This window comes from Schistocerca serialis, chromosome 1 (genome assembly GCF_023864345.2).
Source record: "Schistocerca serialis cubense isolate TAMUIC-IGC-003099 chromosome 1, iqSchSeri2.2, whole genome shotgun sequence".
Classification (NCBI taxonomy): Eukaryota; Metazoa; Arthropoda; class Insecta; order Orthoptera; family Acrididae; genus Schistocerca; species Schistocerca serialis.
In genome coordinates this window covers 523918268-523944123 of record NC_064638.1, presented here as the reverse complement: position 1 = coordinate 523944123, position 25856 = coordinate 523918268, and the positions used below count along the sequence as shown (strand labels likewise).

Below are 25856 nucleotides of genomic sequence, written 5' to 3'. Positions count from 1 at the left end.
AGATTAGAGCGCGCACGGAGGCTTTCAGACAGTCGTTCTTCCCGCGAACCATACGCGACTGGAACAGGAAAGGGAGGTAATGACAGTGGCACGTAAAGTGTCCTCCGCCACACACCGTTGGGTGGCTTGCGGAGTATAAATGTAGATGTAGGTAGATGTAGATTAACAAAGTTTTCACGACTTCAATTTTCGTGACACTAATTTGCCAACTGATGCTACTTCTGATATTTACTGATATGCAATGCGTCACTGATCTACTTGTGCGCTCCTTTAAAAATAACAGACCGATAGTTTGATATCTAGTTTTGTACTTGCGTTTATCTGGGCAAGCTTAGAGAATCGTTCTGGGCCCATAACCTCTTGATAAATTCTTGTTTTAAAGATAAGTAACTATTTTGTGGTATATAAAGTATAACACTTTAATATATCATTCACTTCTGTACAGCACTACAGCATGTTCGGATAAGAAAACAACTGACTGACACAGAGTAACTATATCAGCATTATTGCATGGAACATATATAAAAACACGTTACAAGACACAGAAAATAATTAACGCTTAACATGAGGATACTACACAGGGAGACACGAACCATATATTATTTCAAAATCGAAAATATAGTGAGCAAGCTTTTAGCATTTGTTATCAAGAATCTCGCAACCAATGTCAGTTAACATTCTGAACCCAATATTAAAACGTACAAGGAGATAATCGAATTTATATGTATTGGACAGATAAAGATACAAAGTTTAATAGTAAACAGTAAGGAACAGGGAAAGCCAGACTACACTATAAAGAAGCGGATTCTGATTGAACAAAGATATTATTATGGAGCAATGACTGAATGCCTGAACGGTGTCTAACCGAAGTGGGGGAGAAAAAAAAAACAATAAACTGAATAAAGGAAAGACTTTCTTTCTGATAAGCAGAAAGCAGACGACATGTAGTGTGTTGTGCACAAATAATCCTTGCAACATTGGTGGACAAACACGTGACTTAGAAGGCAGTAAGTTTGGGAATGGATAGATGTACTGCGTATAATTGAAAGCGATAGGCAGAAATATTCAGTTTATAAGTGTGGAACGCTCAGTTTTCTGTGACCATGGGGAATGAGAGAGTAAAATCAATGAGTCGGATATAAATACGAAACTTTTGACTTACTGAGTCTGCAATGAAAACGTAAATGTATTGACATTTTAAACTTAGCAGTGTGATGTGATGTTCTTTTCTCTTTGTTCCACACAGTTTCATGTAGCCTCACCGTGTTGTAGTTTGTGTACAATAACGTAAAATTGTGATTCTCATATTTGTACCAAAATAAGTTAAAAATATAGAAAAAAATGTCAATGACTATTTGCAGCCCAGTAGACAAGTTCCCAGCACCACAAATGAAGCATTTTATCAAATACAATTTTAGACAAATTAGACAAAATACTTCCGACTCAACTCGTACCATTCATTTTCTACATTAAATGATTGTTATTGTAAGCGAATAAACCCATAAGAACTACGCGAATTACATAGAAGTGGGCATCTGCCTTCCTCTGTGTCCATATTTCTTTTATTCCCGCCGTGTGGCCTTCCTTTCTTTCTTAAGATCCAGTTGCCCCAGTCTTCTTCGTAGTGTTTACTTGCACAGTTATGTGTAAGTTGGTGCTTCAAATCCATGAGCTCTGATATATCTTCGTGAAAGAAAAAAATCTGTATGAGGTGAGAAAAGATTGTGTATTCAGAGTAGCCCTATTTCATGTGCAGAAGTAATTAAATTTTAAATTCTGGCTTTCGTTCTGTTCGGAGTTTCTATCAATGGAGACGTTGGTAATTAAAACCATACAATTATTTTCAGTGTAGTGCGCACCAGAAAATATTCCCAGTCACTGTAGCAATCCCAAGACCTCTGGAATCATGTCATTGGAGTTGTCTTTAATTAATTTTTAAAAGTTGTTTATGTAGCCATCATTGAACATTTGAGATACCTTCTCACATGGAGGAGGCCTACAGTAAGTTATACAACATGTGGTCCTGTTCAAGATTTCACAGGTCTCAGTTTATTTTCCACATCCCTTCTGAGAGATTGAGGCATGAAGCATGTCATGGTTTCAGTGTCAGCTGTTGGGAATTTTCTAAATAGTAGGCATCTTCCAGTGCCAGCAATCTTGGCCTTTACAGCATTTTCTGGGCTCTCTCTCTTGACTGTTAATATTGCCCCCCGTCCCTTTTTTATGCATATAATTGCTTGCTGCCCATCATTGATCAGCGTTGATTCACACTCCATACAAGAATGGTATCACATGTAGGCAAACTTTGTAGGCATTTTATAAGCAATTGCCTGTCGTAGATTTTAGTTCCTTGTATTTTACCAGTCCATCATCATATCCTGCCATTTACTTTTGCTTGTTGCCACGTTCGATTGTACCACATGCAAGAATATCTCTACATGTTTCTGTTACATGACACTCTAGCTGTCATTGTTAAGCATAATACTAAATCTTAGCCAGTATTATGTCTGTCAAGTAAAGGTACAAGCAAGTTCTCATGTCCTTGAACATAAATATTACAGAGCAATTGGCATATTAATAAACAGATTTGTACTGTGAAGAGAGTGCCATGCTGGAACATTAGTAAATATAATTACGTTTGTGCTTGAATAATTAAAATAACCATATAAATTTCCATTTACCATTTCAGTGCAGTATTTGGAAAGTACTGGTACATGATTGCATCGTATTGTTACAAAAATCGTTTTGATAATTTGGGCATTGCCCATTAGCAGTATCAAATGTATTAAATGACTCCCAGAAAATGACAAAAACAAAGTTAGCAATAGCTACATGCATCATAATATTTACTGAACAGATAGGCAAAAAGTAGGAAAGCTCTGCTTATATAACATAGCTGTGACATGAAGTCACTTATCTAATTAATGATTTTTCTCATATATATTTACTTTAAATTCAAATTAATGAAAACAAATCTGACATACAGAGTTGTTGTCATTATTGCACGGGCTATTGTAATTAAACTGCAGTTTATTAGCTTGGAACCATTTGTCCAATGATGCTGTTGATAAGGCAACTATCAGTAAGCAATACTTTATCACTGTGGCAACTATGATGTACAGTCATATGTATTTTAACTGTCAAAGTCTTGGTGGCATTTGGGAAAATTGAATGTTCTAATTGTTGATGCCCTAAATTATACTGAAATCTTCAAAAGATTAGACCTCAGTGGGAAACTATGGTTTTAAATATAACTATGAAATGTGCAGTGCAGAACAGAGGTGGATTCTTGTTGTATCTGCCATTTTATAAACTCACTATTACCTTTCAGTCTAACTTAGCCATTGGTCTATGATACAGATCAATCTGTCGCGACTACTTGCATTGCAAAAAAATATTGCTGATGGTGATGAAATGCAGAACACTTCACCTTTAACATCTACCACTAGGGTTTGTTAAACATCTCTGTAATGCTCTACCAAACTGATGAATAGTACTTGAGAATCAGTCAAACATAAGTGTTGTGTAACTTCTTTCGTGGATGAATTAAATTTCTGTAAGAGTCTCCTAATGAATTTCAATCTGGCAGTGTCTCTCTTCCCTTATTTACGCACAATACATCACATTTATTTATTTACATTCAGGGTCAGTTGGCAGTCCCTGCACCAACCATCAATCCTCTGCAAGTCTTCCTGCATTTCACTACAGTCTACTGATGTTGCAACCTTGCTATAGACAATATCATTACCCATGAATAGTGTCACAGAGCTTCCATTGTTTTCCACTAGATCATTACAATAAAATATAAATAATGACAGGTCTATAGCACTCAATAGGAGTTCTCCAAAAATAACCTTTGTATTTGTCAGTTTTAGTTCTAACTGCATAAAGTCCTGTATCGAATCACAAATCTGGTCCAATACTTGGTAAGCTCATATTTTGTTCTAAACAACAGTGTGAAATTGTAACAAGTTCCTTGTGGAAATTAAGGAATACAGAATCAACCTGGGTGCCTTTGTCTACAGCTCTCTGGGTCTCTGGATGAGCAGAACGATTTGAATTTTGCAAGATCTCTGATGATTTTTATGCAGGAGATTTTTGTTCCCCAGTTACTTTGCATTATGCATGCATAAAACCTTCTCCATAATTCTACAACAGATTGAAATCAACCCCATAGGCCTATAATTGAGCTGCTCAGGGTAACAAAATGGTAAGTGCAAAATTCGGTGTTTGGAGTTTGCAATTGAACCACAAATCTGGTAATTTTATTCTAACATCCATTTTGTTCTGAATGGCTTTTGAGATGTTTATTCTTTCTTAAACACATAAAAAGAACAGGAAACAGACTATAACATGTTAAAAATACAAAAATAAGCTCATTACTGTAGTGGAGATATCACTGTGTTGTCCAAATCACAAACATCGACAACGAAACATGATGATAGATAATCACATGGTAACATTTACACAGAATTACTAGAAGGCTTTACTGTATAACTCATTGATGATGATGATGATGATGATGATGATGATGATGATGATGATGATTGGTTTTGCGGGGCACTCAACTGTGCGGTCATCAGCGCCTGTACAGTTGTGACACAGTCCAATTTTTACACAATCCAATCTAGCTACAGTCACGAATGAGAGAAAATCCCCAACCTAGCCGGGAATCGAACTCAGTACCCAGTGATTGAGAGGCAGCAATGCTAACCACTAGACCACGAGCTGCGGATGTATAGCTCATTGCTTGAAAGTACTTGATCACTCTCATCACAGATGTGCCCAATGTCCAAACATGTTGGTTTTAGTGACAAGAATAATCCTTGATAAACAGGAGGGATGTAATCTGAGAGAGACAGAAGGTGAGCAACTTTCTTCCTTAAAGTGAGTCTGGGTTTATCGTATTTTAATCAAAGAATAACAAGTCTGTTTTGCTTCCCACTTTTCCTGAAACTAACTTTGTGCTAAATGTCAAGATGTAATGTCTCACTGACGAGTAAAGATGGTGGGTGTTCAGAATTCACCTTCCACTTTCATATATTTCTTAGATTGGTAGCCAGATGCATACTGAACATCAAAGTCACCAATTTCCTGGAATTTTTTGAATGTTTGCCTCACATTGCTTTCACCTACTTTCTCAAAACATTTAACTGGACAGCGGCAGTTAGGTCCTTCGTCCCATACATGGTTGTGGCACTTAACATTGTGCTTCTGTGAGCTGCTCAGTTGTGTGTGCCTTTCTGACCATCCTTCTTGGAAACTGGAATGATCTGCATTTTTCCAATCAGTAGATACCTTTTGTTGCCCCAGTGACCTATGATAACTGCTGCTAGAAGGGGAGGAAGTTCTTTTGTATAATCTCTGCAGAAATTTACACATATCTCATCTGGTCCAATTGCTTTTGCACTTTTGAGCAATTTTAAGTTGTGTTTTATTCTGCTATCATCTGTGTCAGTATCTTCTATTTTGGCGTTCATGCAACAATTGGAACAAGAGACCATATTACATTCTTCCACAGTGAAACAATTTCAGAATACTGAATTCATTATTTTGGCTTTTTCTCTGTTATCTTCTGTCTAAATCAAAGCATGGCCACTGGGCAACTAAAGAGATGACTTTGATGTGTTTGCTGATTATACAATAAGCCCAAAACTTTTTACGGTTTTTAGTCAGCTCATTCTGCAAAATTCATCGAATACTTCTCGCATCACTTTCCTCATGCTAGTTATGGTTTCGTTCATCGTCTGTTTGTCTACTATTCTTTGACTCCAAATTGTAGATTGTTCTCTTGCTTACATTGTTATTGAACTACAGTGCGGTTTTTCCACCCCTCACAACATTGCTGGGTACATACTTGTCTAAGGCGTATTTTACATTGCTTTTGAGTTGTGCTTTACGTGTTCGTTCTCAGAGCTGAATGTTTGTTGTTGACCACTTAGAAACTCTGCAGTTTGTATCCTATCACTCTTTTTCACTAAAAATGTCTTCCTACCTTTTTTAACATTTCTTTTCCAGTAGCCATTGTTTCTCTCAAACCTTTTGATCACTGATTGTTTCCTTGATATTAGCTGATTCAGAAAGTTTGGATCTGTTAATTACTAGGTGGTCTAAGACATTGCCAACAGGTATTGGATCTTTAACTATCTGCCTGAAGTAATTTTCAGACAAGACCTTCAGAACGAATCCACGTGAATCCCTTTCTCTGACATCAGTTTTAATTGCATGAGTCTTCCACTGTATAACTGGCAAGTTGAAATGCCCTCTACTACAATTGTGTGATCAAGAAACTTACTCGTGATATTCTCCAAGTTGTCTCTGAAGCACTCGGCCACTCCAGCTTCAGATGCAGGTGATCTATAAAAGCACACGATTGCTGTTTTCGATCCACGCTTGATGCTTACCTTTATACAGACTTAGGAATGTGTTATAACCTCACTGCACATTACAGAGTTCTGTACGGAAAAAATTATGCTGTCACCTTTGATGCCTAGGCTATTCTTGATAGATTGTGGTGTGGTATATTCCAATCTGAATTTAGTATTTTGCTGTTTTTCACTTCCTGTTTGAGCCCACTTTCTGTTTCTTATTCATTTAATAAATGAGACTAATTCTTGGACTTTCCATGGATACGCTAGTAATTTACTAATAACACATTATCATTTCATATTTCCAATGCAAGGTCTAAAATTCTCCTCTGAAAATAAGATGGTGGATCTGTCTTTCAATTTTGGCAGGCACTTTATCATTGACCCTAAGGAGGGTTTCTTGTAACTTAAAAAAAAGTCATGTACTTGCGACATGCACTATGTTACCCGAATAGCTGCTTTCCAACCTATGTGCATGCCACATGTACTGTGCTACCTGAGTAGCTGCTTCCTTTGTATAATGCATTCTTGACCTATTAAGGGGACTCTACAGTTCTCTGCCCTGATATCAGAGGTTGAAAAATTTACATCTGAGATCGTTTCAAAACCCTCTGAGCCTCTGGTTTAGGCTTTGCAGCCAGCACCAAACAAGAGGACCAGGGTGATTTCGAATGTGACACAGCAAATGGTGAACCATGCTTACACTCCACATGTGATGGTAGCTGCCTTTGCTAATACAGCCAACTACCTGAAGGAGTCAAGGACAACCTCAGAACCCAGAGGTCAAGGGTCATTTGTGTTGACATTTTCCACTAGCTGCAGCCGGTTCAGCCTGGACAGAATATCCTAGAAAGCATACTGATAGTAGATGGATTATTTCCCTAACTTGCCTGCTATTTCCATGTGGGACTTCATCATCAGCATTTATGATGGAGCTCCCAATGACCAACAAACCCACCCTCTGTGATTGTTGGATATAGTAGGAAAATCTACCACTGGCACAACAAGTGAACCATCCTATTACGGCTCAGATGTGTTATCGACACAGTGCAGCATCTCGTACATGTTCCTAAGGTGTAAGGGGCAGATGCATGGCCAGTTCCCACTTTTGGCTTCTGCTGAAGAATACTTGAACCCGTGGTGGTCTCTCACTCAACCTCGAATCAGGAGGAAGTGTTCAAATGGTGCACATTTGAAGATGGAGTGACGGTGTTACCAGAGATTTTGCTGCTGTCACCACTGGTGCCTGAACATTGATGCAGCTTGGGGCAGAAGCTTGCGGCCTATTGATTGTGGCAATGCAGCTTCTGCCTGTTTCCAGACAGTGGCCAATTCACCTGTGTCCAGATACAACAAGCACTATCCCTATCCATTTCCTACTAGTACAAACTGTAAAATAATGAACAGTTTTACTGACTAATCAGTCAGGGACTCACTTAGAAAGACAAGTAGACAGCATCGGTCATGTGAATTGAGTGAATAAAGCAACTGCAGTGGTAAACTAAATTACAAGTTAATTAAATTTCACTGATGATCAAAAAACACACAAACTCTTGCAACATAAAAAATAGCACTACTAAATGCATTGCCATCTGGTTGAACTGTGAGTTGTCTGTCTGCTGTAGCCTGTGTGTAGGGCCAGAAATGCTCCATCCTGTGATAGCTCCATCGTAAAGCCAGCTCAAATCACTAAGCACGATGGAAGCATCCTGCCTAAGTCATTGGGTTGCATCAGCACTGTGACGATATCTGGGATGATTGGCAACCTCTGTAAAATTTCACCATCAGGCAAATGTGAACCCTATTTCTTCATTGGTATGTCTTTGTCCTGCAGTTCCAACAGTTTTTCCAGGCGCAGTGGTACCATGGTGTGTGAAACTTGTGAAGTCATCTGAAAGCCAACTGATTGGCGCCGGTGTGCCTCATCTTGACACTGGTGTTCCCAATTTGGCCCAGGCATATATAGATGCTTGATGTTGGAGTGGAGGCAGCAGCTACTGCAGGGATGGCTGTGGATGTGGCACCTGCTGCCTTTGCCTCTGTGAAAGGGGCTCCTCATTCCTTGTCCTTTGAGTGTGCCACTGGCTTTGATGCCGAGCAAGTTCAGTGCCATCAGATCAGTGTTGACAGTGAATCTGCATGTAGCGATGACCGTTGCTGGTATCCGTCCAAATTGGATACCAGATGTCCAGTCTGGAGCACTCTGGCTGTCATGTTGGTGCATTCATGTTCGTTTGCTAGGCTTCTTAGGTTTGTTGTAGCTCTCATGAGGACATCCCTCTGTAATCTTTGAACGAGTTTTTCTGAAAGCCACCTGTGTGTTCCAAATTGGAATTCAGTCTTGTATTGAAAAACATTTAATTTTTTAAAGGTGTTAGCAATGACTAGGGCATTCTTTTCAACTTGCAGATTGTTTAGCTCCATCAAAATTAAAGTTTTGGATGCAAACGTGATAGGCACTAACACAGCTCTAACACTGTACTTCAACACCCCGGTTATGAGCTTTCCGAAAGGAAATGTTGCCAGTCATGACACAGGTCTTAAATTATTCTTTAGTGCATAAAATGCTTTGTCATATTCTCTTGCCTGATTGAACAGAACACCTCTCTGGAAAGCTAATTAACAGATATGTACATCCTGCCACAGGGTATGAATTATTTGTTTTCCCTGAAGGATAACTGTCCTTTTATGTTTTTCAGAGGGAACGAATTATTAATTGCAGTCGAGTACTGTTTTTTCAGCTGAATGCCTTTCTTAAATAGTATGTGACCTAAGTAATTGGTGCTACTTAGGGAAAATTCAGATTTCTTCAATTTGATTTTTAGACCCAGTTGTTTTAGATTTGTGAATAGTCTCCTTAGATTGACAGTATGTTCTTGCATGGAGCTACCTGCTAGAATTATGTCAGCCAGTTAGTTAATGTAGGATTCCATTGAGTGAGTGAGCTGTACTAAATATGTTTGAAACGTAACTGGTGCACTGACTAAACCAAAAGCTAAGTGCTCGTAGTGTTATATGTAAACAGTGTGTTTACACCATTACATTTTGTGAGGCTTTGTAGAGCAGAAGCTGTAAAAAAGTTATTGATCAAATATATTTTGGCGAAGCACTCTCCTTCTGCTAGTTTTGCCAATTGCTCTGTTCGTCAAATGGTAACAACCAGTTGATGAATTGTGCATTGATTGTGCACTTGCAGTTCCCACACTCTCCCATCCCACAGCCCAGCCTCCTGATGCAGCATCCAGCAGCTCTATTCTGTCCCCATCAAATCCCTGCATGCTTCGCCAGTAGCACTGGCATCTTTTCCCACCTATACTGTGATATCTCTCCCCACCTGCGTATCCCCACCACCCGTCCAGTAGACTCCTACTCTGTCAGATGCCAGTCACACACTAGTGCCCTGAGACAGTGGCCATGTATGTGTTTTGTAGTGTAGAAAAAGGGATTTAGTCCAAAAGATTTAATATTTTAGCAGTCTTTTTCACTGTGCTCATCTGTGACTCAGCACCTCCACTATATGGTGGTAGCAGTCTATACTTTCCATATTGTTGAACTTTGTAATCTGCTATGCATCCTTATTCCAAAGAGAAGATTTCCATAAATTTTTGGCTGTGGTCCTCCAAAGTCAGGTAAGATATTTTATTGAAAACAGAATTGACAGAATCCTTAACTACAAGCCCAAAGAGACTGAAGATATCTACTCTGAAGACAAAGTTGGTCGTAGAATTGGTTACAATCTGCAAGCAACAAGTTCAGTCATTTTGTCTGAAATACTGTGGGGAAGGACAGCTGTTAATGCTTATTTGTCAACAAGACATTATTGAGGTATCGGACTATGCTAAAAATGACAGTGATCAATAGGATTCTTGAAACTTTAGGCATTCTACAGTCTTCTCTGTAAGGATCCAACTGGATGAAGATGCAGTATGTAAGAGTGTCTACTTGGGACCTTTGATGCTCAGGGTTTTTGCAATGTAAGCCATGTAGGTCCAGGCCCAGTATGATTGTCCTGGCTGCTGGGTTCATTAGTGGAGCTAACTCCTTCAGAAATTCATGTTTCGAAATCTATCTTAGGGAAGGAGTACAGAGCCTTTAGTTCAAGCACCTGGTAATCCTCGAAGTACAAATGCGTGTAATCATCACAAATATGAGCTCCAATCTCCACTCGTCACTTAAAGTGAGGGAAATGTAGTGGGTGAGAGAGGCTTACTGTCGGAAGTTGTGGATAAATTGACTGGTGCATTAAGTAACCACAATGTGATCTTATTTAGCACTCCAATTAACTGTAAATGAACTTACTGCAGTGCTTTAAACTTTCTTTTGAGCTACTACACATATGGAGGATATGGAACCCCCTCATCACCAACCTTACTATCATGACAATAGAGTTTATTTACTAAGGATGGGGGGGACCAACCATGCGTAAGTAGTAGAGTGTGTAATGCCCATGTTCAATTGTTCTGCAGTTGGGACAAGTATGCAATGAGTTTGTTGGAATGCATTTTATTTAGACTATGCGTATTCAATAGATTTGCCTGAAGCATAGATTAGAGATGTTGCACAGTACCTTGGTTACCACACAATCAGAACAAGCAAGAGATGTTGATAATACAAGATGGAAAACGGTGGTTGTCATGTCTCTTGGATGAGGTGGAGCTGTCAGAATTGTCATAGTGGTGGCAATGTATTAGGTAAGGCACCATATTTTGTTTAATTTTGCAGGTAGTTATTGTTTGATGTTTGGGAAACATTCGATTAAAATCCACGCAGGGAGGAGGTAATCAGTAACCGTTACTCAGAAGCTAGATAACTGATCATAATTCTCATAATTATGTCTGGTGGAAGTATGTCCTCTGCTTTTATTGTATTATCCAGACTCCATCATCAGTGTCAGAAATTTATGTGGTATGTATCATTATGGGCTTTCAAGTTGCACAAACATCCATAGCTGCACCACTTTATCATCAGATTCTTTTTAATTCACTCAATTTTTATAGCAGTAAATCAAAAATTGTAGTGGCCTTTCTTGTTCAAGGAAGGTCTAACAGTTATGTATGAGTTTATTACCGTTAGACACTAGGGGGAATGGGCAAGTGGACGAGAGTCGTTTTTGTCATGAGATGTTTTAAAGCTTATCTTTCAATAAAGAATATGCATATGCAAATGGCATTATACAGATGTGAACTCGCTGTCTGACTTAGCATAAAAAATCGTAGTGGTACTCAACTTTTGAAGTATAAGGACAAACATCAAATTAGATTATAAAATCCAATGTCTTGGTCATACATTACTTAAAAAAGATTACCTGTTTGGCTTTGCAACCACCATCAGATCTATAAGTGAGAACACACAAATCAAAAATATAAGCAGTGTTATTTACCTAGTGAGTACGTGAGGGAGATTGAGGCACACAGTCAACAGATAAAAGAACAAAAGTAGAGATTGCAAATTTAAAGATAAAGTAAAGGTTACAATAATTGCTACTAATAAAGTACCTGTTACAGACAATTGAAAGACAGGCTGATGGATGTGAAACAGATGAATTTTAAAATCTTGTCAAATTTTCACTTTTGGTCCTACATGTTTGAAAGTAAGCACAATGTACAGAGCAACTTCAAAAATTTTATTAACAGAAGGAAAACAAATCGAGGATAGAAAATAGTGTCGTACAAATGTCGATCTTCACTGGCAAGTCGTTTGTTAAGGCAGTACTTGAAGTTCATCACCACTTGCTGCAACATGTCATCTGCCATGGTTTCAGTTTCATTTCCAATGGCATTTTTCAAAGCTTTGAGGGTTTGTGTCTTCGTGACGTGCCCTTTTCACTTAAGATAAACAGAAAGGAAAAACTCGCAGAGGCTGAGATCTGGGGGTAAGCGGAAGGCCAGGCGATGTCACCATGCCGAGAAATCTTGCATCTGGAGAAAATCAATTGTGCGAAGTTCTGTGATACCTGTTATCGACCCGTGCTGAAACACCCATATGAGTATGTTATGTAGCTGTCACAGGTGCCAGTACAGAAGCTGACTCTGGCATCCGGATGATCTAAAGATAAAGAATACTATTGTGGGATACATTATGCCATGCCTGCTCGACTTGTTCATGTAGATCTGTAGGAGTTGTTGGTTGATAAGTCACATGAGTCACTTCTCATTCCATCATATCCCATATGTGCTCGATTGGAGACAAATTCAGAGATCGTGCTGGCCAGGGAAGTTGCTGAACATCTTGCAGAGCATGTTGAATTTCACAGGGAGTGTGTGGGGGAGTATTACCCTGCTGGAACAATGCATCACCTTTGTGTTGCAAGAACGGGCTAACAATATTCTGCAAATACCAAGCACCTCTCCAGAAACACCAAAAATGAACGAGAGTTGTAGCTTATCACACCACAGACTATAAGGCCTGTGATGGGGCCAGTGTATCTACCAACCAATGCACTCTATGAGACAGCGTTCGACAAGTATATGTCATGTGCGCAAATGACCATAACTTATATTGCAGGCAGAATCTGCTGTCATCGCTGAAGACCACGGCACACCAATCTGTCATCCAAGTGATTGACAGCACCAGTCAAGCCATGCATGTTGGTGCTGTGACATGAGTGGAAGAAGGGCTACAAGCGTATGTGCCCGTAGTCCCACTGCTAATAACCAGTTTGCAACATTTTGTGTTGACACGTGGGCTCACAAGCCCTCTTATCTGTGCTGTGGTAGCTGTGTGATCTGCCACTGCTGCTCTTACAATATGGCAATCCTGGCAGACATCTACACTATGTGGACAGCCGGAACATCATCTATGGGTGAGTGAATGTTCACAGGATACCAACATCATTGCACAACTGTCACAGCGTGTCCAAAACTCATGTGGTAATTCTCTGAAAGGACCATCCTGCCACTCAAAAGGCCACAATTTGGCTCCTTTCAAGCTCACTCGCTCGGTTGTAGGAAGCATGAGTGCCTCTCTGTGATGTGGTTGCCAGCTGACTTCAAATCTTTGCACCGAAATGAGCCCTCTGGCTGTGAGCATTCCTTATTAAAGATTAGATACAGATGGTGCTCTGATAGGTAAGCCACTACACTGTCTGTTGGTGGACAATGTTGAACCATTATCATTACATCTACTATCTCCCAGTGGCGTGTGGCCATCATCAGTTCCAAATTGACGTTGTCTTTCCAGGTTTAGTAATTTTCTTTGCCAGTGTATTTATACATACATGCATTAAAAGATGGAGAGAGGAGTGACTTTTATACATTTTGAATATATTCTATAATATGTATTTTTCTTTCTTTCTTTTTCCCTGGTGTTATTCTGTCTTGTACAGGCTTCATTTTTTTCACATTTTGGTGACTTTTACTAATAAACTTTGTGACTGAAAGCTCTTCGTGACACCACAGTCATCAACATGTGCTCCGTCTGCCAGGGAATTGTGTAAACTTTGCTCTGTGTGTTATCATATTTTAACAATCTTTGTTTTGTATTCAGAGGCATAATTTGGGAATCAGCCCAGAATTTTCCTAAATGAGTGCTGGAAACTATGTAGAAACCAAACTCGGGCTGACCTGTGTACCATGGTTGTTAATTCGCTATGTGGATTTGATGTGGGTGTGGCTCATAGAATCTCACAAATTAGTGTGCTGCGTGTTACGCTGTATCATTTTCAATTCCATCTTTGTCACTATTCACTCTCTTACATTTTTGTTCAGATAAACTTACATTTATAATTCATGCTTTCAAGTTTATTTTAAATTGTCTTACTTTCAGTATAATGGCTCCATTTTTATGTTGTCAGATGTAAAATTGTGTCAGCTTAGATGCGATGTACTGCTTTTCATATGATACCTTTATGAACCAACTATATAAATACAGCCTTCAAGTACTTTTTAAATTGTTTTTAAGCTTTGAATTTTTATCTTGCATTTTGTATTACAGTCTCTCAGCATGCATGAAATGGGTGGGTTTATGGCTTTTACACATATTAAATTTATTATATATTTTTACAAATACAGATTATGCCATATTTTAGAAAGATATAAAAGTTACTTTTGTCTACAAAACACACACACACACACACACACACACACACACACACACACATATACACAACTCTCTCTCTCTCTCTCTCTCTCTCTCTCTCTCTCTCTCTCTCTCTCTCTCTCTCTCTCTCTGTCTATGTGTGTGTAATGTAACAGATTTATCAAGACCCATGAATTGTGGATCATGATGCACCAGTTTACTAAACAACACGATGCACATCAAATTCCATTAGTCATGTAAATGTATATGAACACATTTGATTTTCTGCGTATACTATCATTCAACAGATTATGTGCAGATTTCCTTAATAGCAACTTTACAATAATTTGATAATATCAAGTATATAACTGATGGATAAAAATGTGTGTGGTAATTTGAATTTTTTATATAAATTGAAATAGAAAAACGTACAGAAAAAGATGTAAAATATAAAAGGAATGGTTGCAAATGACGGCAAGAAAAATTACAATCTAATTATGTCTAATATTAAGAATTTGTAATACTGATTGTTAAAAACACTCATGATACAAGTCTTGGTTTGGAAAGTATGTGAATCTATTAAATCTTATTATGGATTGTAAGGTTTTACTCTGTGCGTCATGGTGCACTAATTTCTTAAATATGATTTCTAATTGTCAATCAGTTAAAATATTATCTTCAATAACACTTGCACTTGTTGCCATTGTTAAAACAATAGAGATGCTTCAGCAGCTTTGTCTGCATGGGACTTGTTGATTAGCTTAGTTTTGTCTGAGCTGTTTTTCAGGCCACAGCTGCGGCTGGCGCGCCGCCAAGATAGCCTTGAGACGCCTTATCGGCGGGGTCAAAGGTCATGCGCTCAGAGAGCTGACGTAACATGCTGTTACCAACTCTATGGCCGACAGATCCTAGATGTACGCTTACAGGTTCTCAGCTACGCTACAAATCACTTTATTTATGAAAATATAAAGTACAATCACCAACAAACTTTACATATTCACAACATCCTTTCCCTTTAATCCAAATAAATACAGTTTCGTTAACAGATATTTTACGTCTACTACGGGTATGAAGGGAAAAAGGTGAAGGTGAATTATATACAGATTTGCCAAAGTCTTTATTTGCAATTTCACAAACATGGTAGGTCCTGTAGGCGATGATGTCTCTATCCACAAAACTCTCCAGTCCAGATACATTAGGTACACCAGTTCCACCACGTACAACAGCGACAGTTAACCATCCATTCCCATGTGAAAATGAATCGTTGAGATCAATACTAAAATTCAGCCTACATCCACAAAAGACAGCAGGTCCATCAAGTAGGGAGTGTGCAGCGACAGATTTTAAGGTGTTCTTCTTCTTGTCAGCGTCTGATGTAGTCATTTCTATGTCTTCAATGGTCCTATAAATGGTCTGTCTTGCACGACGACGACATCTCCTGTAAGGCATCTTGGCAGTGTTCAATGCAGTTGCCTGTGCAGCAGCAGCAGCGCGAATGATCGGCTCCGCCGAGATCGCTCGCTTATGTAGCCGCGCAGTTGCCTTACAGGAGATGTCGTCGTCGTGCAAGACAGACCATTTATAGGACCATTGAAGACATAGAAATGACTACATCAGACGCTGACAAGAGGAAGAACACCTTAAAATCTGTCGCTGCACACTCCCTACTTGATGGACCTACTGTCTTTTGTGGATGTAGGCTGAATTTTAGTATTGATCTCAACGATTCATTTTCACATGGGAATGGATGGTTAACTGTCGCTGTTGTACGTGGTGGAACTGGTGTACCTAATGTATCTGGACTGGAGAGTTTTGTGGATAGAGACATCATCGCCTACAGGACCTACCATGTTTGTGAAATTGCAAATAAAGACTTTGGCAAATCTGTATATAATTCACCTTCACCTTTTTCCCTTCATACCCGTAGTAGACGTAAAATATCTGTTAACGAAACTGTATTTATTTGGATTAAAGGGAAAGGATGTTGTGAATATGTAAAGTTTGTTGGTGATTGTACTTTATATTTTCATAAATAAAGTGATTTGTAGCGTAGCTGAGAACCTGTAAGCGTACATCTAGGATCTGTCGGCCATAGAGTTGGTAACAGCATGTTACGTCAGCTCTCTGAGCGCATGACCTTTGACCCCGCCGATAAGGCATCTCAAGGCTATCTTGGCGGCGCGCCAGCCGCAGCTGTGGCCTGACAAACAGCGGACGCTAATTGTTAAAAACACTCATGATACAAGTCTTGGTTTGGAAAGTATGTGAATCTATTAAATCTTATTATGGATTGTAAGGTTTTACTCTGTGCGTCATGGTGCACTAATTTCTTAAATATGATTTCTAATTGTCAATCAGTTAAAATATTATCTTCAATAACACTTGCACTTGTTGCCATTGTTAAAACAATAGAGATGCTTCAGCAGCTTTGTCTGCATGGGACTTGTTGATTAGCTTAGTTTTGTCTGAGCTGTGTCACAGTGGGTTGAAGTTAATTTTGCTATGAAAATAGATTTAATAAAACATGTCAGTGAATGAATATGTGCTGTTTCAAGTTTGTTTAAAGATATTCCATTTGTATATTGTAGTCAGGTGCTGCCATACTTTGATAGGAAGTCCGTAGCAGCATTTCTCAGTGACAGAACGAAGAAAAATACTTGCAATAAATAAGTTTTGTCTTCCACAAGAAGCATTTGCAAATTAATAATTTGGAATGATTGGACTTTACTATAATTTTCTCTCTCTCTTTCAGTTGTGTGTGAGTGGTATTTCACAAGTGACAGTCATTGTAACTTTTACTTCATCACTGCACCTGTTTTTCTATGTATTGACTCAGAACCTTCTTGTCACTGCTGTAATAAGTAGGTAACTTGTTCATGTTGTTTGTGCATTTAATAAGTCCATTCTCTTGTTTTACAAGTCTGTTGATATGTTTTTGTTTATATTTTATCATTTTTAGATATGATAATGGCTGCAAACCAGTGACCAGTTTTAGTAAAGCAGCATGTGACTAAGACATTGACTTTTATAGTCTAATACATTTCAAAGGTCACAGATCTCCTGCACAGATGCAAACAGCTTCATTTTGTGACTTACATCAAATAATAGTTATTCTTCATACGCCACAAACATGAAGCTGTTGGTGGAACAATGCTAAATGTGTATCTATTCAGATTTTCCATTTATGAGCCTCTTTACATGAGTCCATCAGTGCACCTGATGTAACTCTTGACTGTTCTTAAAATATTGTTCTTGTCTGGAATGGCAATCCAGCTGCTCATTCAAGAACTTTTCGTGTAGAGTCTCATCATATATATAAAAGCCATTCGCTTTCTCCCTCTCAGGCGAGTCCAAGTCTCTGCTTCCTTTCTAATCTGTCTCATCATTCTAAAAAGGCTTTTTATGCTTCATTTGAAAAATTAATTTGCACTACTTTCATGGAAAATCCTTTCCATCTGCTATGTCCATCTACATTAGTCATTGATGTAACATTAGTATCAATTTGGTAGTATTTGAGTGTAGCAGTTGTCAAACTAATGTTCCCTATTCTGCATTTTAATAGCTGCACTTCAGGTAGTTATTTGTAGTTGCGGTCTCCATGATGATAACTTTTGAAAACAAAATATAAAACTTTCATCTTTTCTGTAGCATAAAGTTAACTTGTATGTAATGTAAAGTTTTGCCTGTAGATTTGTACAATTGCCGATATATGTATATTCCTCCACAACAGGTACGGGATGGCTAAAGAAGGTAGAAGCATTATTGGCATGATATTCAAGAATTTCATCCAGTCCCTAAAGCCACGACAGATAAGAGGAACTCCAGTAGGAACAGATTACTTAGGAAATAAATATTTCGAGATACCGGCCAATCCAAGTGTTGGCAAGAGAAAAGCTTCACGCTGGTTTGAACCTGCTGTGAAAGATAACTTTGAGCAAGAAATTCCAGCAGAATGGGAAGCATGGCTCAGAGGACGAAGAACAGCACCACCAATGGAAGAGGAAATTATGCGCAGTGTTGCCATTATGGAAATGAAAAAGAAAAATGCTGCAGAACTTGCAAGAAAAGAAGGAAAGAAAGATCCTGGTGTTTTAGATAAAGAGGTTAAAGGAATGGAATCATTTCCAAAGTATGATGAATATGAAGTAATGCCAGGTAAAAGTAAGGAAGCAGATAAATAACACACATTGAGGCAATTTGTTGTTTATACAGACTGTGCCAGTCAAAAAAGTTGTTTGTGTTGAACTATAGTTTTTTTTTTTAATATATGTTATTCATAACATGTAGGCATGAGTTAGCGTATAATGACTCACTGATTTCTCGTAAGAGCTTTGTTTATGCATGTAAAACAATAAAGTGCAGTGAATTATTTTTGTGAACATTTCTCATGCATTCCATTACAGAACTGGTTTACAAAAGAAACATCAGAGTAATTATATTTCAATTAAAGCATTAAAGCAAAATATAGCTGCTGTTGTGATAACCTTTTCTGTTATTTAAATGAGACCACGAATATGTGATACAATAATTGTAATCCAAATTAATGATATGAATTAATAGAGGGAAACATTCCACATGGGAAAAATATATCTAATCCCGGGATTGGAATGACTCCTTACCCTCTCCCTTAAAACCCAAATCCTTTCGTCTTTCCCTCTCCTTCCCTCTTTCCTGACGAAGCAACCGTTGGTTGCAAAAGCTAGTATTTTGTGTGTATGTTTGTGTTTGTTTGTGTGTCTATCGACGTGCCAGCGCTTTCGTTTGGTAAGTCACATCATCTTTGTTTTTAGATATAATAATTGTAATCCTTTTCTTATGATACCAACAGTTGATACAAATCTTCAAATGTTGATGAGTTTTATGTTGAACCTTGTTTGCAAAGGCAAAAATACTGAAATAATCTTAACTGTGGATTGAGTGAGGTGACAGTGCACATTGGAGTAGATTTATTCAAAGATTGTTTCAGCATTGACATGGAATGGATGGTGTTTTAAGTAGAACGTGACTGTTCCATTGTCACATGTATGGTTCAGCTTCATCTGCAGGATTATGCACCAACTTTCTACATGTCTATAAGAGAAAGAAATCAGTAAATTAGCCTACCAGTGAATGACTGGATTTAACTGGAAAACCCTCATTTGTCACTGTAACCTGCTCTTAGTTCAGTGCACTTTATTCAGTTTTTTCAATGATAAATTGTATCCCAGAAGTGTGATTATGCAATAGACCTGTCTCTGGGTTCCACAACACCTTCATTGGACTCATAACAAATTCCACCCACAGATTTCTTTACACTGCCTAAAGAAAAGAGGGGGGGGGGGGCACCCATTAGGAGAGGAGGGTACAAAATGAAACTTCACCCCCTGAGAAGATATGTGATATTATTTCAGTGATTACAAAACTGAATCAAATTCATAAGGAACACGGCAGTATGAGTAGACTTACCAATATAGTATTTCACCTCATCTGGCCTGGATGCTTACACTGATTTGGGAAGGGTGTCATTTGCCATTGTGAGGCAAGCTGGCTCACAGCTGTTGTAACTGGTCCTTGGTATCTTGGATACTGGCACTGATAAGGAGTTGAGGTTTGAACTTGTCCCACACATGTTCCATTGAGGGAAGATCTGAGGGTCTTGCTGGCCGTGGTAGTATCTCAACATCACAGAGAAGCATCATAGAGGCAGATGCCATTTGTGGGTGAGCATTTTCTTGTAGATAAATGACACCACAGTTCTGTTGCACAAGAGGTGGCACTTGAGGATGTTTTTGCTGTACTGTTGTGTCGTCAAGAGTTTCCTCAGTCACTACCAGCTGTGACCTGCAGTTATACCTGGTGCCTTCTGAAACTGTGACACCAGCAGTAACAATGTTGTTCCTCTCCATAACATTATAAGAATGGGACCGCTACCCAGGTTGTTGCCACACTTGCCGAAGATGGTCATTTAGGGTAATGCAGGCCCACAGTTTATCGCTGAACACAATGTGATGACATACATCAGCAGTCCATATATCCCGGTCAGAGCACCAGTCCAAACGCAGCCATTTGTTTTGTGGTTTCAATGGCAACCTATGCATGGGACTATAATCCCCTAGTATGCCTGTCCTAGTCTCCGACTAATGGTGTGGGCTGACACACAGTATATTCCAGGGAGTCCATTCCTTTTCTTAGATGAATGACAGGTGCAAGTGTGAAGGAGTAATGACGTGCTCACTACACTACATGGCAATCCACCCTTGAGGTGGTCAACTAGAACCTCATATTCCAATGCCATCTAACATCAGGCCACTGTCACATCCGAATGCCCCATGAATTTAGATATTGCACAATTCCACCATTCAGGAAAATGGGAGACCCACAATCAGGCCCCTTTCTAACCGTGGCAGATGCTGACAGAGTTGTCCCACATTGTGTCTCCATGTCCTTCACAGTGATCTCTCAACATCTGACTCTTTTCGTTCCCCTTATATACCCCACCAGGTCTGAACACTGAACATGAGCAACACTAATGCTCTCTAGTGGCCATTCTATGTATAACGGAAAATTATGGGTCTAATCATTTACATACCCACCAGTGGTGTGTATGTGAACAGAATTATATTAAAATCCAACCATATCTCCTGGGTGCACCATCGTTTTGTTAGACAGTGTAGGTGGATATAAAGTGGAAATTGGGTGGTAAAGAATATAATGAAAGAGAGAGATTGTCAAACAAATTGTACTTCCAACTCCAGAGTTCTCCCATTTCTCTTTCTCCTTTTGCCATCCAAACCTCTTCTCAGGTACAGCTAACTCCTGATTATCAGAGTTAATGTGGACCTGAGACTGTACTGATAACCAAAAGCCACAGATAATCTGAAGTGTACTTGTTTCTACTGGAATGTGCTGCATAGTGTACATGGACCAATCACATTATTGCGGCCATCTGTCAAAAGCCTGAATAGCTGCATCTTGCATTGTGTCCATGCAAGAAGAGAGTCAGTGATACTCTGTAAGATATCAACAGGGATGTACAATCCTCTGGTGCCATGGCCAGCTGTTCTAGGTTTCATGGTTGAGGATCCGTAATGTGAACAGCCCAGTCAAGGTGGTACCACAGAATCTCAGTTGGGTTTAAATCCAGGGAGTTTGGTGGCCAAGGGAGTATGATAAATTCATCATCGTGCTCTTCAAACCAACCACGTATACTACGAGCTGTGTGCCACATTGCATTGTCCTGCTGGTAGATGCCATCATGCTGAGGAGAAGCAAACCACACGCGGTGGTTCCCAAGGATGCGTACTTGTGTTGATCCATTGTGCCTTCCAGAATGACAAGATCATTTAGGGAATGCCACGAAAACATTCCCCAGACCATGACGCTCCCTCGTCCACCCTGGACCCTTCCAATGATCGTTGCAGGGCCCTACAAGCCAATGGCTATCTGCTCAGTGGAGCTTATAATGTGATTAATCTGAAAGGCCACCAGTCACTGCTCAGTGGATACCCAGTTGTGGAACTGGTTTGCAGAGTCCAGCATCTGTTACTGATGAACAGCAATCAGCATTGGTGAATGAACCAGGCACCTGCTGCAAGGGCCTATACGCAGCAATGTTTACTGATCGGTTATTGAGGCCCCCTTGTTTCATCTGGGTGGTCAGTTGCTCAACAGTTTCACATCTACTTGCCCATACATATCTCTTCACCCATCATTCACACCTGTCATCTACGGCGCATGGCACAACAAAGTTGCCTGGGCACTGGTTTTGGATAGCGCCATTTTGCACCAGTGCCACTTTTACAGTTTGTGCGTTATGACCATGGCTGCACTGGTTTCCACGTCCCCTCCCGAAACACTTTAAATAACCTCCACTGCTAGTGTTGCCACCGCCATCTGTGAATGGTTATCATACATTGATGTCAAACATAGGTGGTGGTCACATTAATGTGACAACCGTGCATTTGAAAAGTGTGCTACATGTCACATTTGTAAGCAGACTACATTTCTGATACTGTTCTTGCCTGAATCAGACAACTTATTTATGTAATTACAGCTAAAATACATTATGTTTCATTACCACTTGCATTCTCTAATAATATACAGTGCCTTTCAATGTCTCAGTGTATGTGATAATGCATTAATTGAATGCATTTTCTTCATCTACCAAACACACGTTGATCACCATGTCTATGTGACTTAGCTGCTCAAATTCTGGTTGACAGGCATCAATATTTAACCCCTCACAGATGGTTTGTCATCTGTCTTCACAACCAAAAATTTGTATTCCAAACAAAAATATTTTCTCTAATTATTACAGAATACTTCACACTTAATTTTTTTTATTTCTTAAAAAAATTGCTTAACTGCGCTACGATAATTCACATCTGAACAATTGTGAGTTTTATGGTTTTACTCTTTGCAAGGTAATCGATAAGATTAATCTATTTTTGCTCCACAGAAGACCTAGGTAATTTCCAGGAAACGAGGAAGTGGCGTAGGGAGAAGTAATGCTAAGTTCAAATTCAGAGGCCCTTTTGTTAGCTGTTTAAAATAAAAACGTGTTTCTTACAAATCTTCACCAGTTTTGGGTTTTAATTTTAATTGGTGGTTAACAGTTCAAATGAGGGAGTTTTTGGATGATATAGTATTCCAGTTTGTCCCTAAGAAGAAAACAAACGCACAACATGATTACTTTAGAAAGCTGTATAAACAAAACTATTTTGCTGTTCAAGATGAAAACTTAATTCAGTTACTGTGCAGCATAAGAATATGTTACTAAGAGTGCCATCTCTGCATATTCATTAACAAAACAATGATAGATTCATTATGTTTCATGATGCTGACGTAGCCAACTGTATTTTTCTGACAGAAGGAACTAATTTCTCCTCATTTAAGCTTATGAGAAACACACAGGAATGGATCACTAAAACATTTCTATTGACATGCAATTGAATGGCCCTCTGGCTACTGTGAAATGTAGATTTAGGGCACATCAAGATAGTGGTCATATGCTGAAGAGGTGCTTTGTCATTGTCTACTTCAGAAGGGCTGAGGCAGTTGTACTGTACGGTAAGACATAAACAACAGCATGGCCACAGTGAAACTACTTCACATACAAGCAAACAGCAGTTGAGAACATACACTCAAACATAGAAACAATCCAGGTACTGATACAAGCAGTTGCTGACAATAAGTATGAACCCAATATGAAGGTGAGTGCCTGCTGCACTGCGTTTACAAAGAGGAGGACTCTGGTAGACAGTGTGGCAAATGTTGTGCCATGTGCTCAGGTCATGTGGCCCACTGCAGGTGGCCTCTGGTGGCTGGTCTGGGCAGATGCTATTAGCGGAATATTTGAAGTGTAGTGTGCCGGCAGCCTACTGCCAGGGTTTGTTTCCAAGTTTTACATGCAAGGTTATATCACTCCTTCCCCTTGGGGAAAGGGCACTCTGCTGATGCAGGCATAGTTGCAACTGTTGAGACATATACGGCATCTGCGATAGATGTCACAGTCAATGACAGCAGCAGCAGAAGTGGATTCCAAGCCGGAACCACTGAGTAGGGGAGGAAGTGACATGGCCATGGACATGAGCGGCGGCCATTTCACCACAAAGTACCATAAGAGAGGGCTAGTGACAAGGGCACTGGTAGCATCTCAGTATCCTGTTCCTCAACGCAGTGGAAATGCGCCAACAGTGAAGGTGCCAGTTGCTCAATTGGGGGCACCAAGGTTGAAGGGCCCAAAGGCACTGTCCCAGTCTATGGTGGTATCACTAGTGAATTCAAAGCATCACGGGAATGCCTGGCAGCAGGTGCCATGGGGCAAGACCACAGAGGAGAGGTGAGAGGCAGTGACATCTACAAGGAGGGAGTTGTCCATCCCCACAGCAGGGATGCCCTGCGAGTCCAGGACAGGCACTGAGGGAGGACGCCCTCACTGTGGCGTGAAGATGCATCTATCCATGGTGGTGTGCCACTAGCCCATCACTGGTGTGTTCTATACAGAGGTGGTGGCCTCAGCAGCTGTGGACTGTGGCCGGAATCCATTTTCTTGAGCCTAGAGCATGGAGCCAGGATTGAACCCAACAAGGGCTGTGCTGACTGGTGTTGTCGGGGTGGCATGAGCGGATGTACGAGGGTGCATGGCTGTCGACAATGGAGCTTCTTGACTGGACTCCCCCACTGGTGTAAACCTGTAGGAAATCTTAGAAGTGTGTCAAGAAGTCACCTGTGGAAGAGTCCATGGCATACTTCTTCATTGAACCTAGAATGAGCAGACAAGATTTAGCGTTTTGCCATTGGGAATGAAAATGAGGATCAGTCATGTGGAAAATACCGTGATGGGTGCAAAAATAGTGGAAGGACACAAAATCTGGACCATTATGCATCACAAGCATATGAGGCAATTCTTCAAGAAAAAAATTTGGAAAACCTGAATCATAGCCACAGCTGACATCAGAACACAGCAGATAATATATGGAAATTTAGAGAAAGCATCAACAACCAGGAAGAATTTAGGGAGGATCCCACAAAATCAACATGGACGTGTTTCCGTAGACACTTCGGTGCATGCCCACAGCACCTCTGTTGGATAGCATACGGAGAGTAGCACATGACAAGATATACAATTTCACCATTGATTTCAGACCAAAACACATGCAGATGGGCCAATAACTTGGTACATGAGACCTGCCAGTGTCCCTGATGTAGGAGCTGGAGGACATCCCACCATAAGGCAGCCAGTATCTGTCTGTAGCTAAGAGAACAGTACCATCAAATACCAAAAGGCTGTGACAGAGGACAAAATAGATACTCAAAGGGTCACAGCTTGGACATCCTGAATTAAATGAATAACTTGATGCTAAACGTGAAAACAGAGTTCCTCCTGACCAAAATTAGGCTCTGATCCCATCAGAAGATGAGACAGCACATCAGAATTTGCATGTTATGTGGTAGGCTGAGAATATATCATAGCTGTAGCGAGACAGAAATGAGGCCCAACACTGGAGGTTATGTTCTGCTGTGTTGGGCAATGAAGCAGACAGATTAAACAATAAAACCAAGGGCTTGTGGTCAGTAATGAGGTGGAACTTAGACCCACACAAGAACCCATGAAACTTTTTGAGGGTGTAGATGATAGCAAGTGCTTTCTTTTCAATTAGGGAGTTGTGCTGCTAAGCAAAGCTCAGGGTTTTGACACATAAGCTATTGGATGTTTGCAACCATCCTCATATCAGTGTATGAGAAAGCCTCATGTCCATACTGAGAGGCATCCACAGCCAAGACCAGGTGATGGCCAGGATGGAAAGTAGCCAAACAAATAGCAGAACGTAATTCAGGTTTCAAAAGCGTGAACACATGCTCTCAAGCTGGTGTCCACTGAAAAGGAATATTCTTGTGGAGGGGATGGGCCAATGCGGCTGCACCTGAATGAATTTGTGATAGTAAGCAGTTTTAATAAAAAATGCATGGGGCGTTCTTTTACATTTGTAG

At 39.8% G+C, this 25856-nt stretch overlaps 1 protein-coding gene across 7 annotated transcripts; it reads left to right on the top strand.

The window, feature by feature from the left end:
* Window positions 1-872: 872 nt before the first annotated feature.
* On the top strand, window positions 873-18755 carry LOC126474524 (NADH dehydrogenase [ubiquinone] 1 alpha subcomplex assembly factor 2). 7 transcript variants are annotated; one of them, XM_050102012.1, is made up of 2 exons: window positions 873-1007; window positions 18115-18755. In XM_050102012.1, exon 2 carries the CDS (start codon window positions 18122-18124, stop codon window positions 18563-18565), a length of 444 nt encoding a protein of 147 aa, XP_049957969.1. In that variant the 5' UTR covers window positions 873-1007; window positions 18115-18121; the 3' UTR covers window positions 18566-18755. The 7 variants fall into 7 exon arrangements, with proteins under 7 accessions (XP_049957969.1, XP_049957955.1, XP_049957962.1 ...); XM_050101998.1 differs by lacking the exon at window positions 873-1007 and adding an exon at window positions 1014-1180; XM_050102005.1 differs by lacking the exon at window positions 873-1007 and adding an exon at window positions 1562-1711.
* The last annotated feature ends 7101 nt before the right edge of the window (window positions 18756-25856 follow it).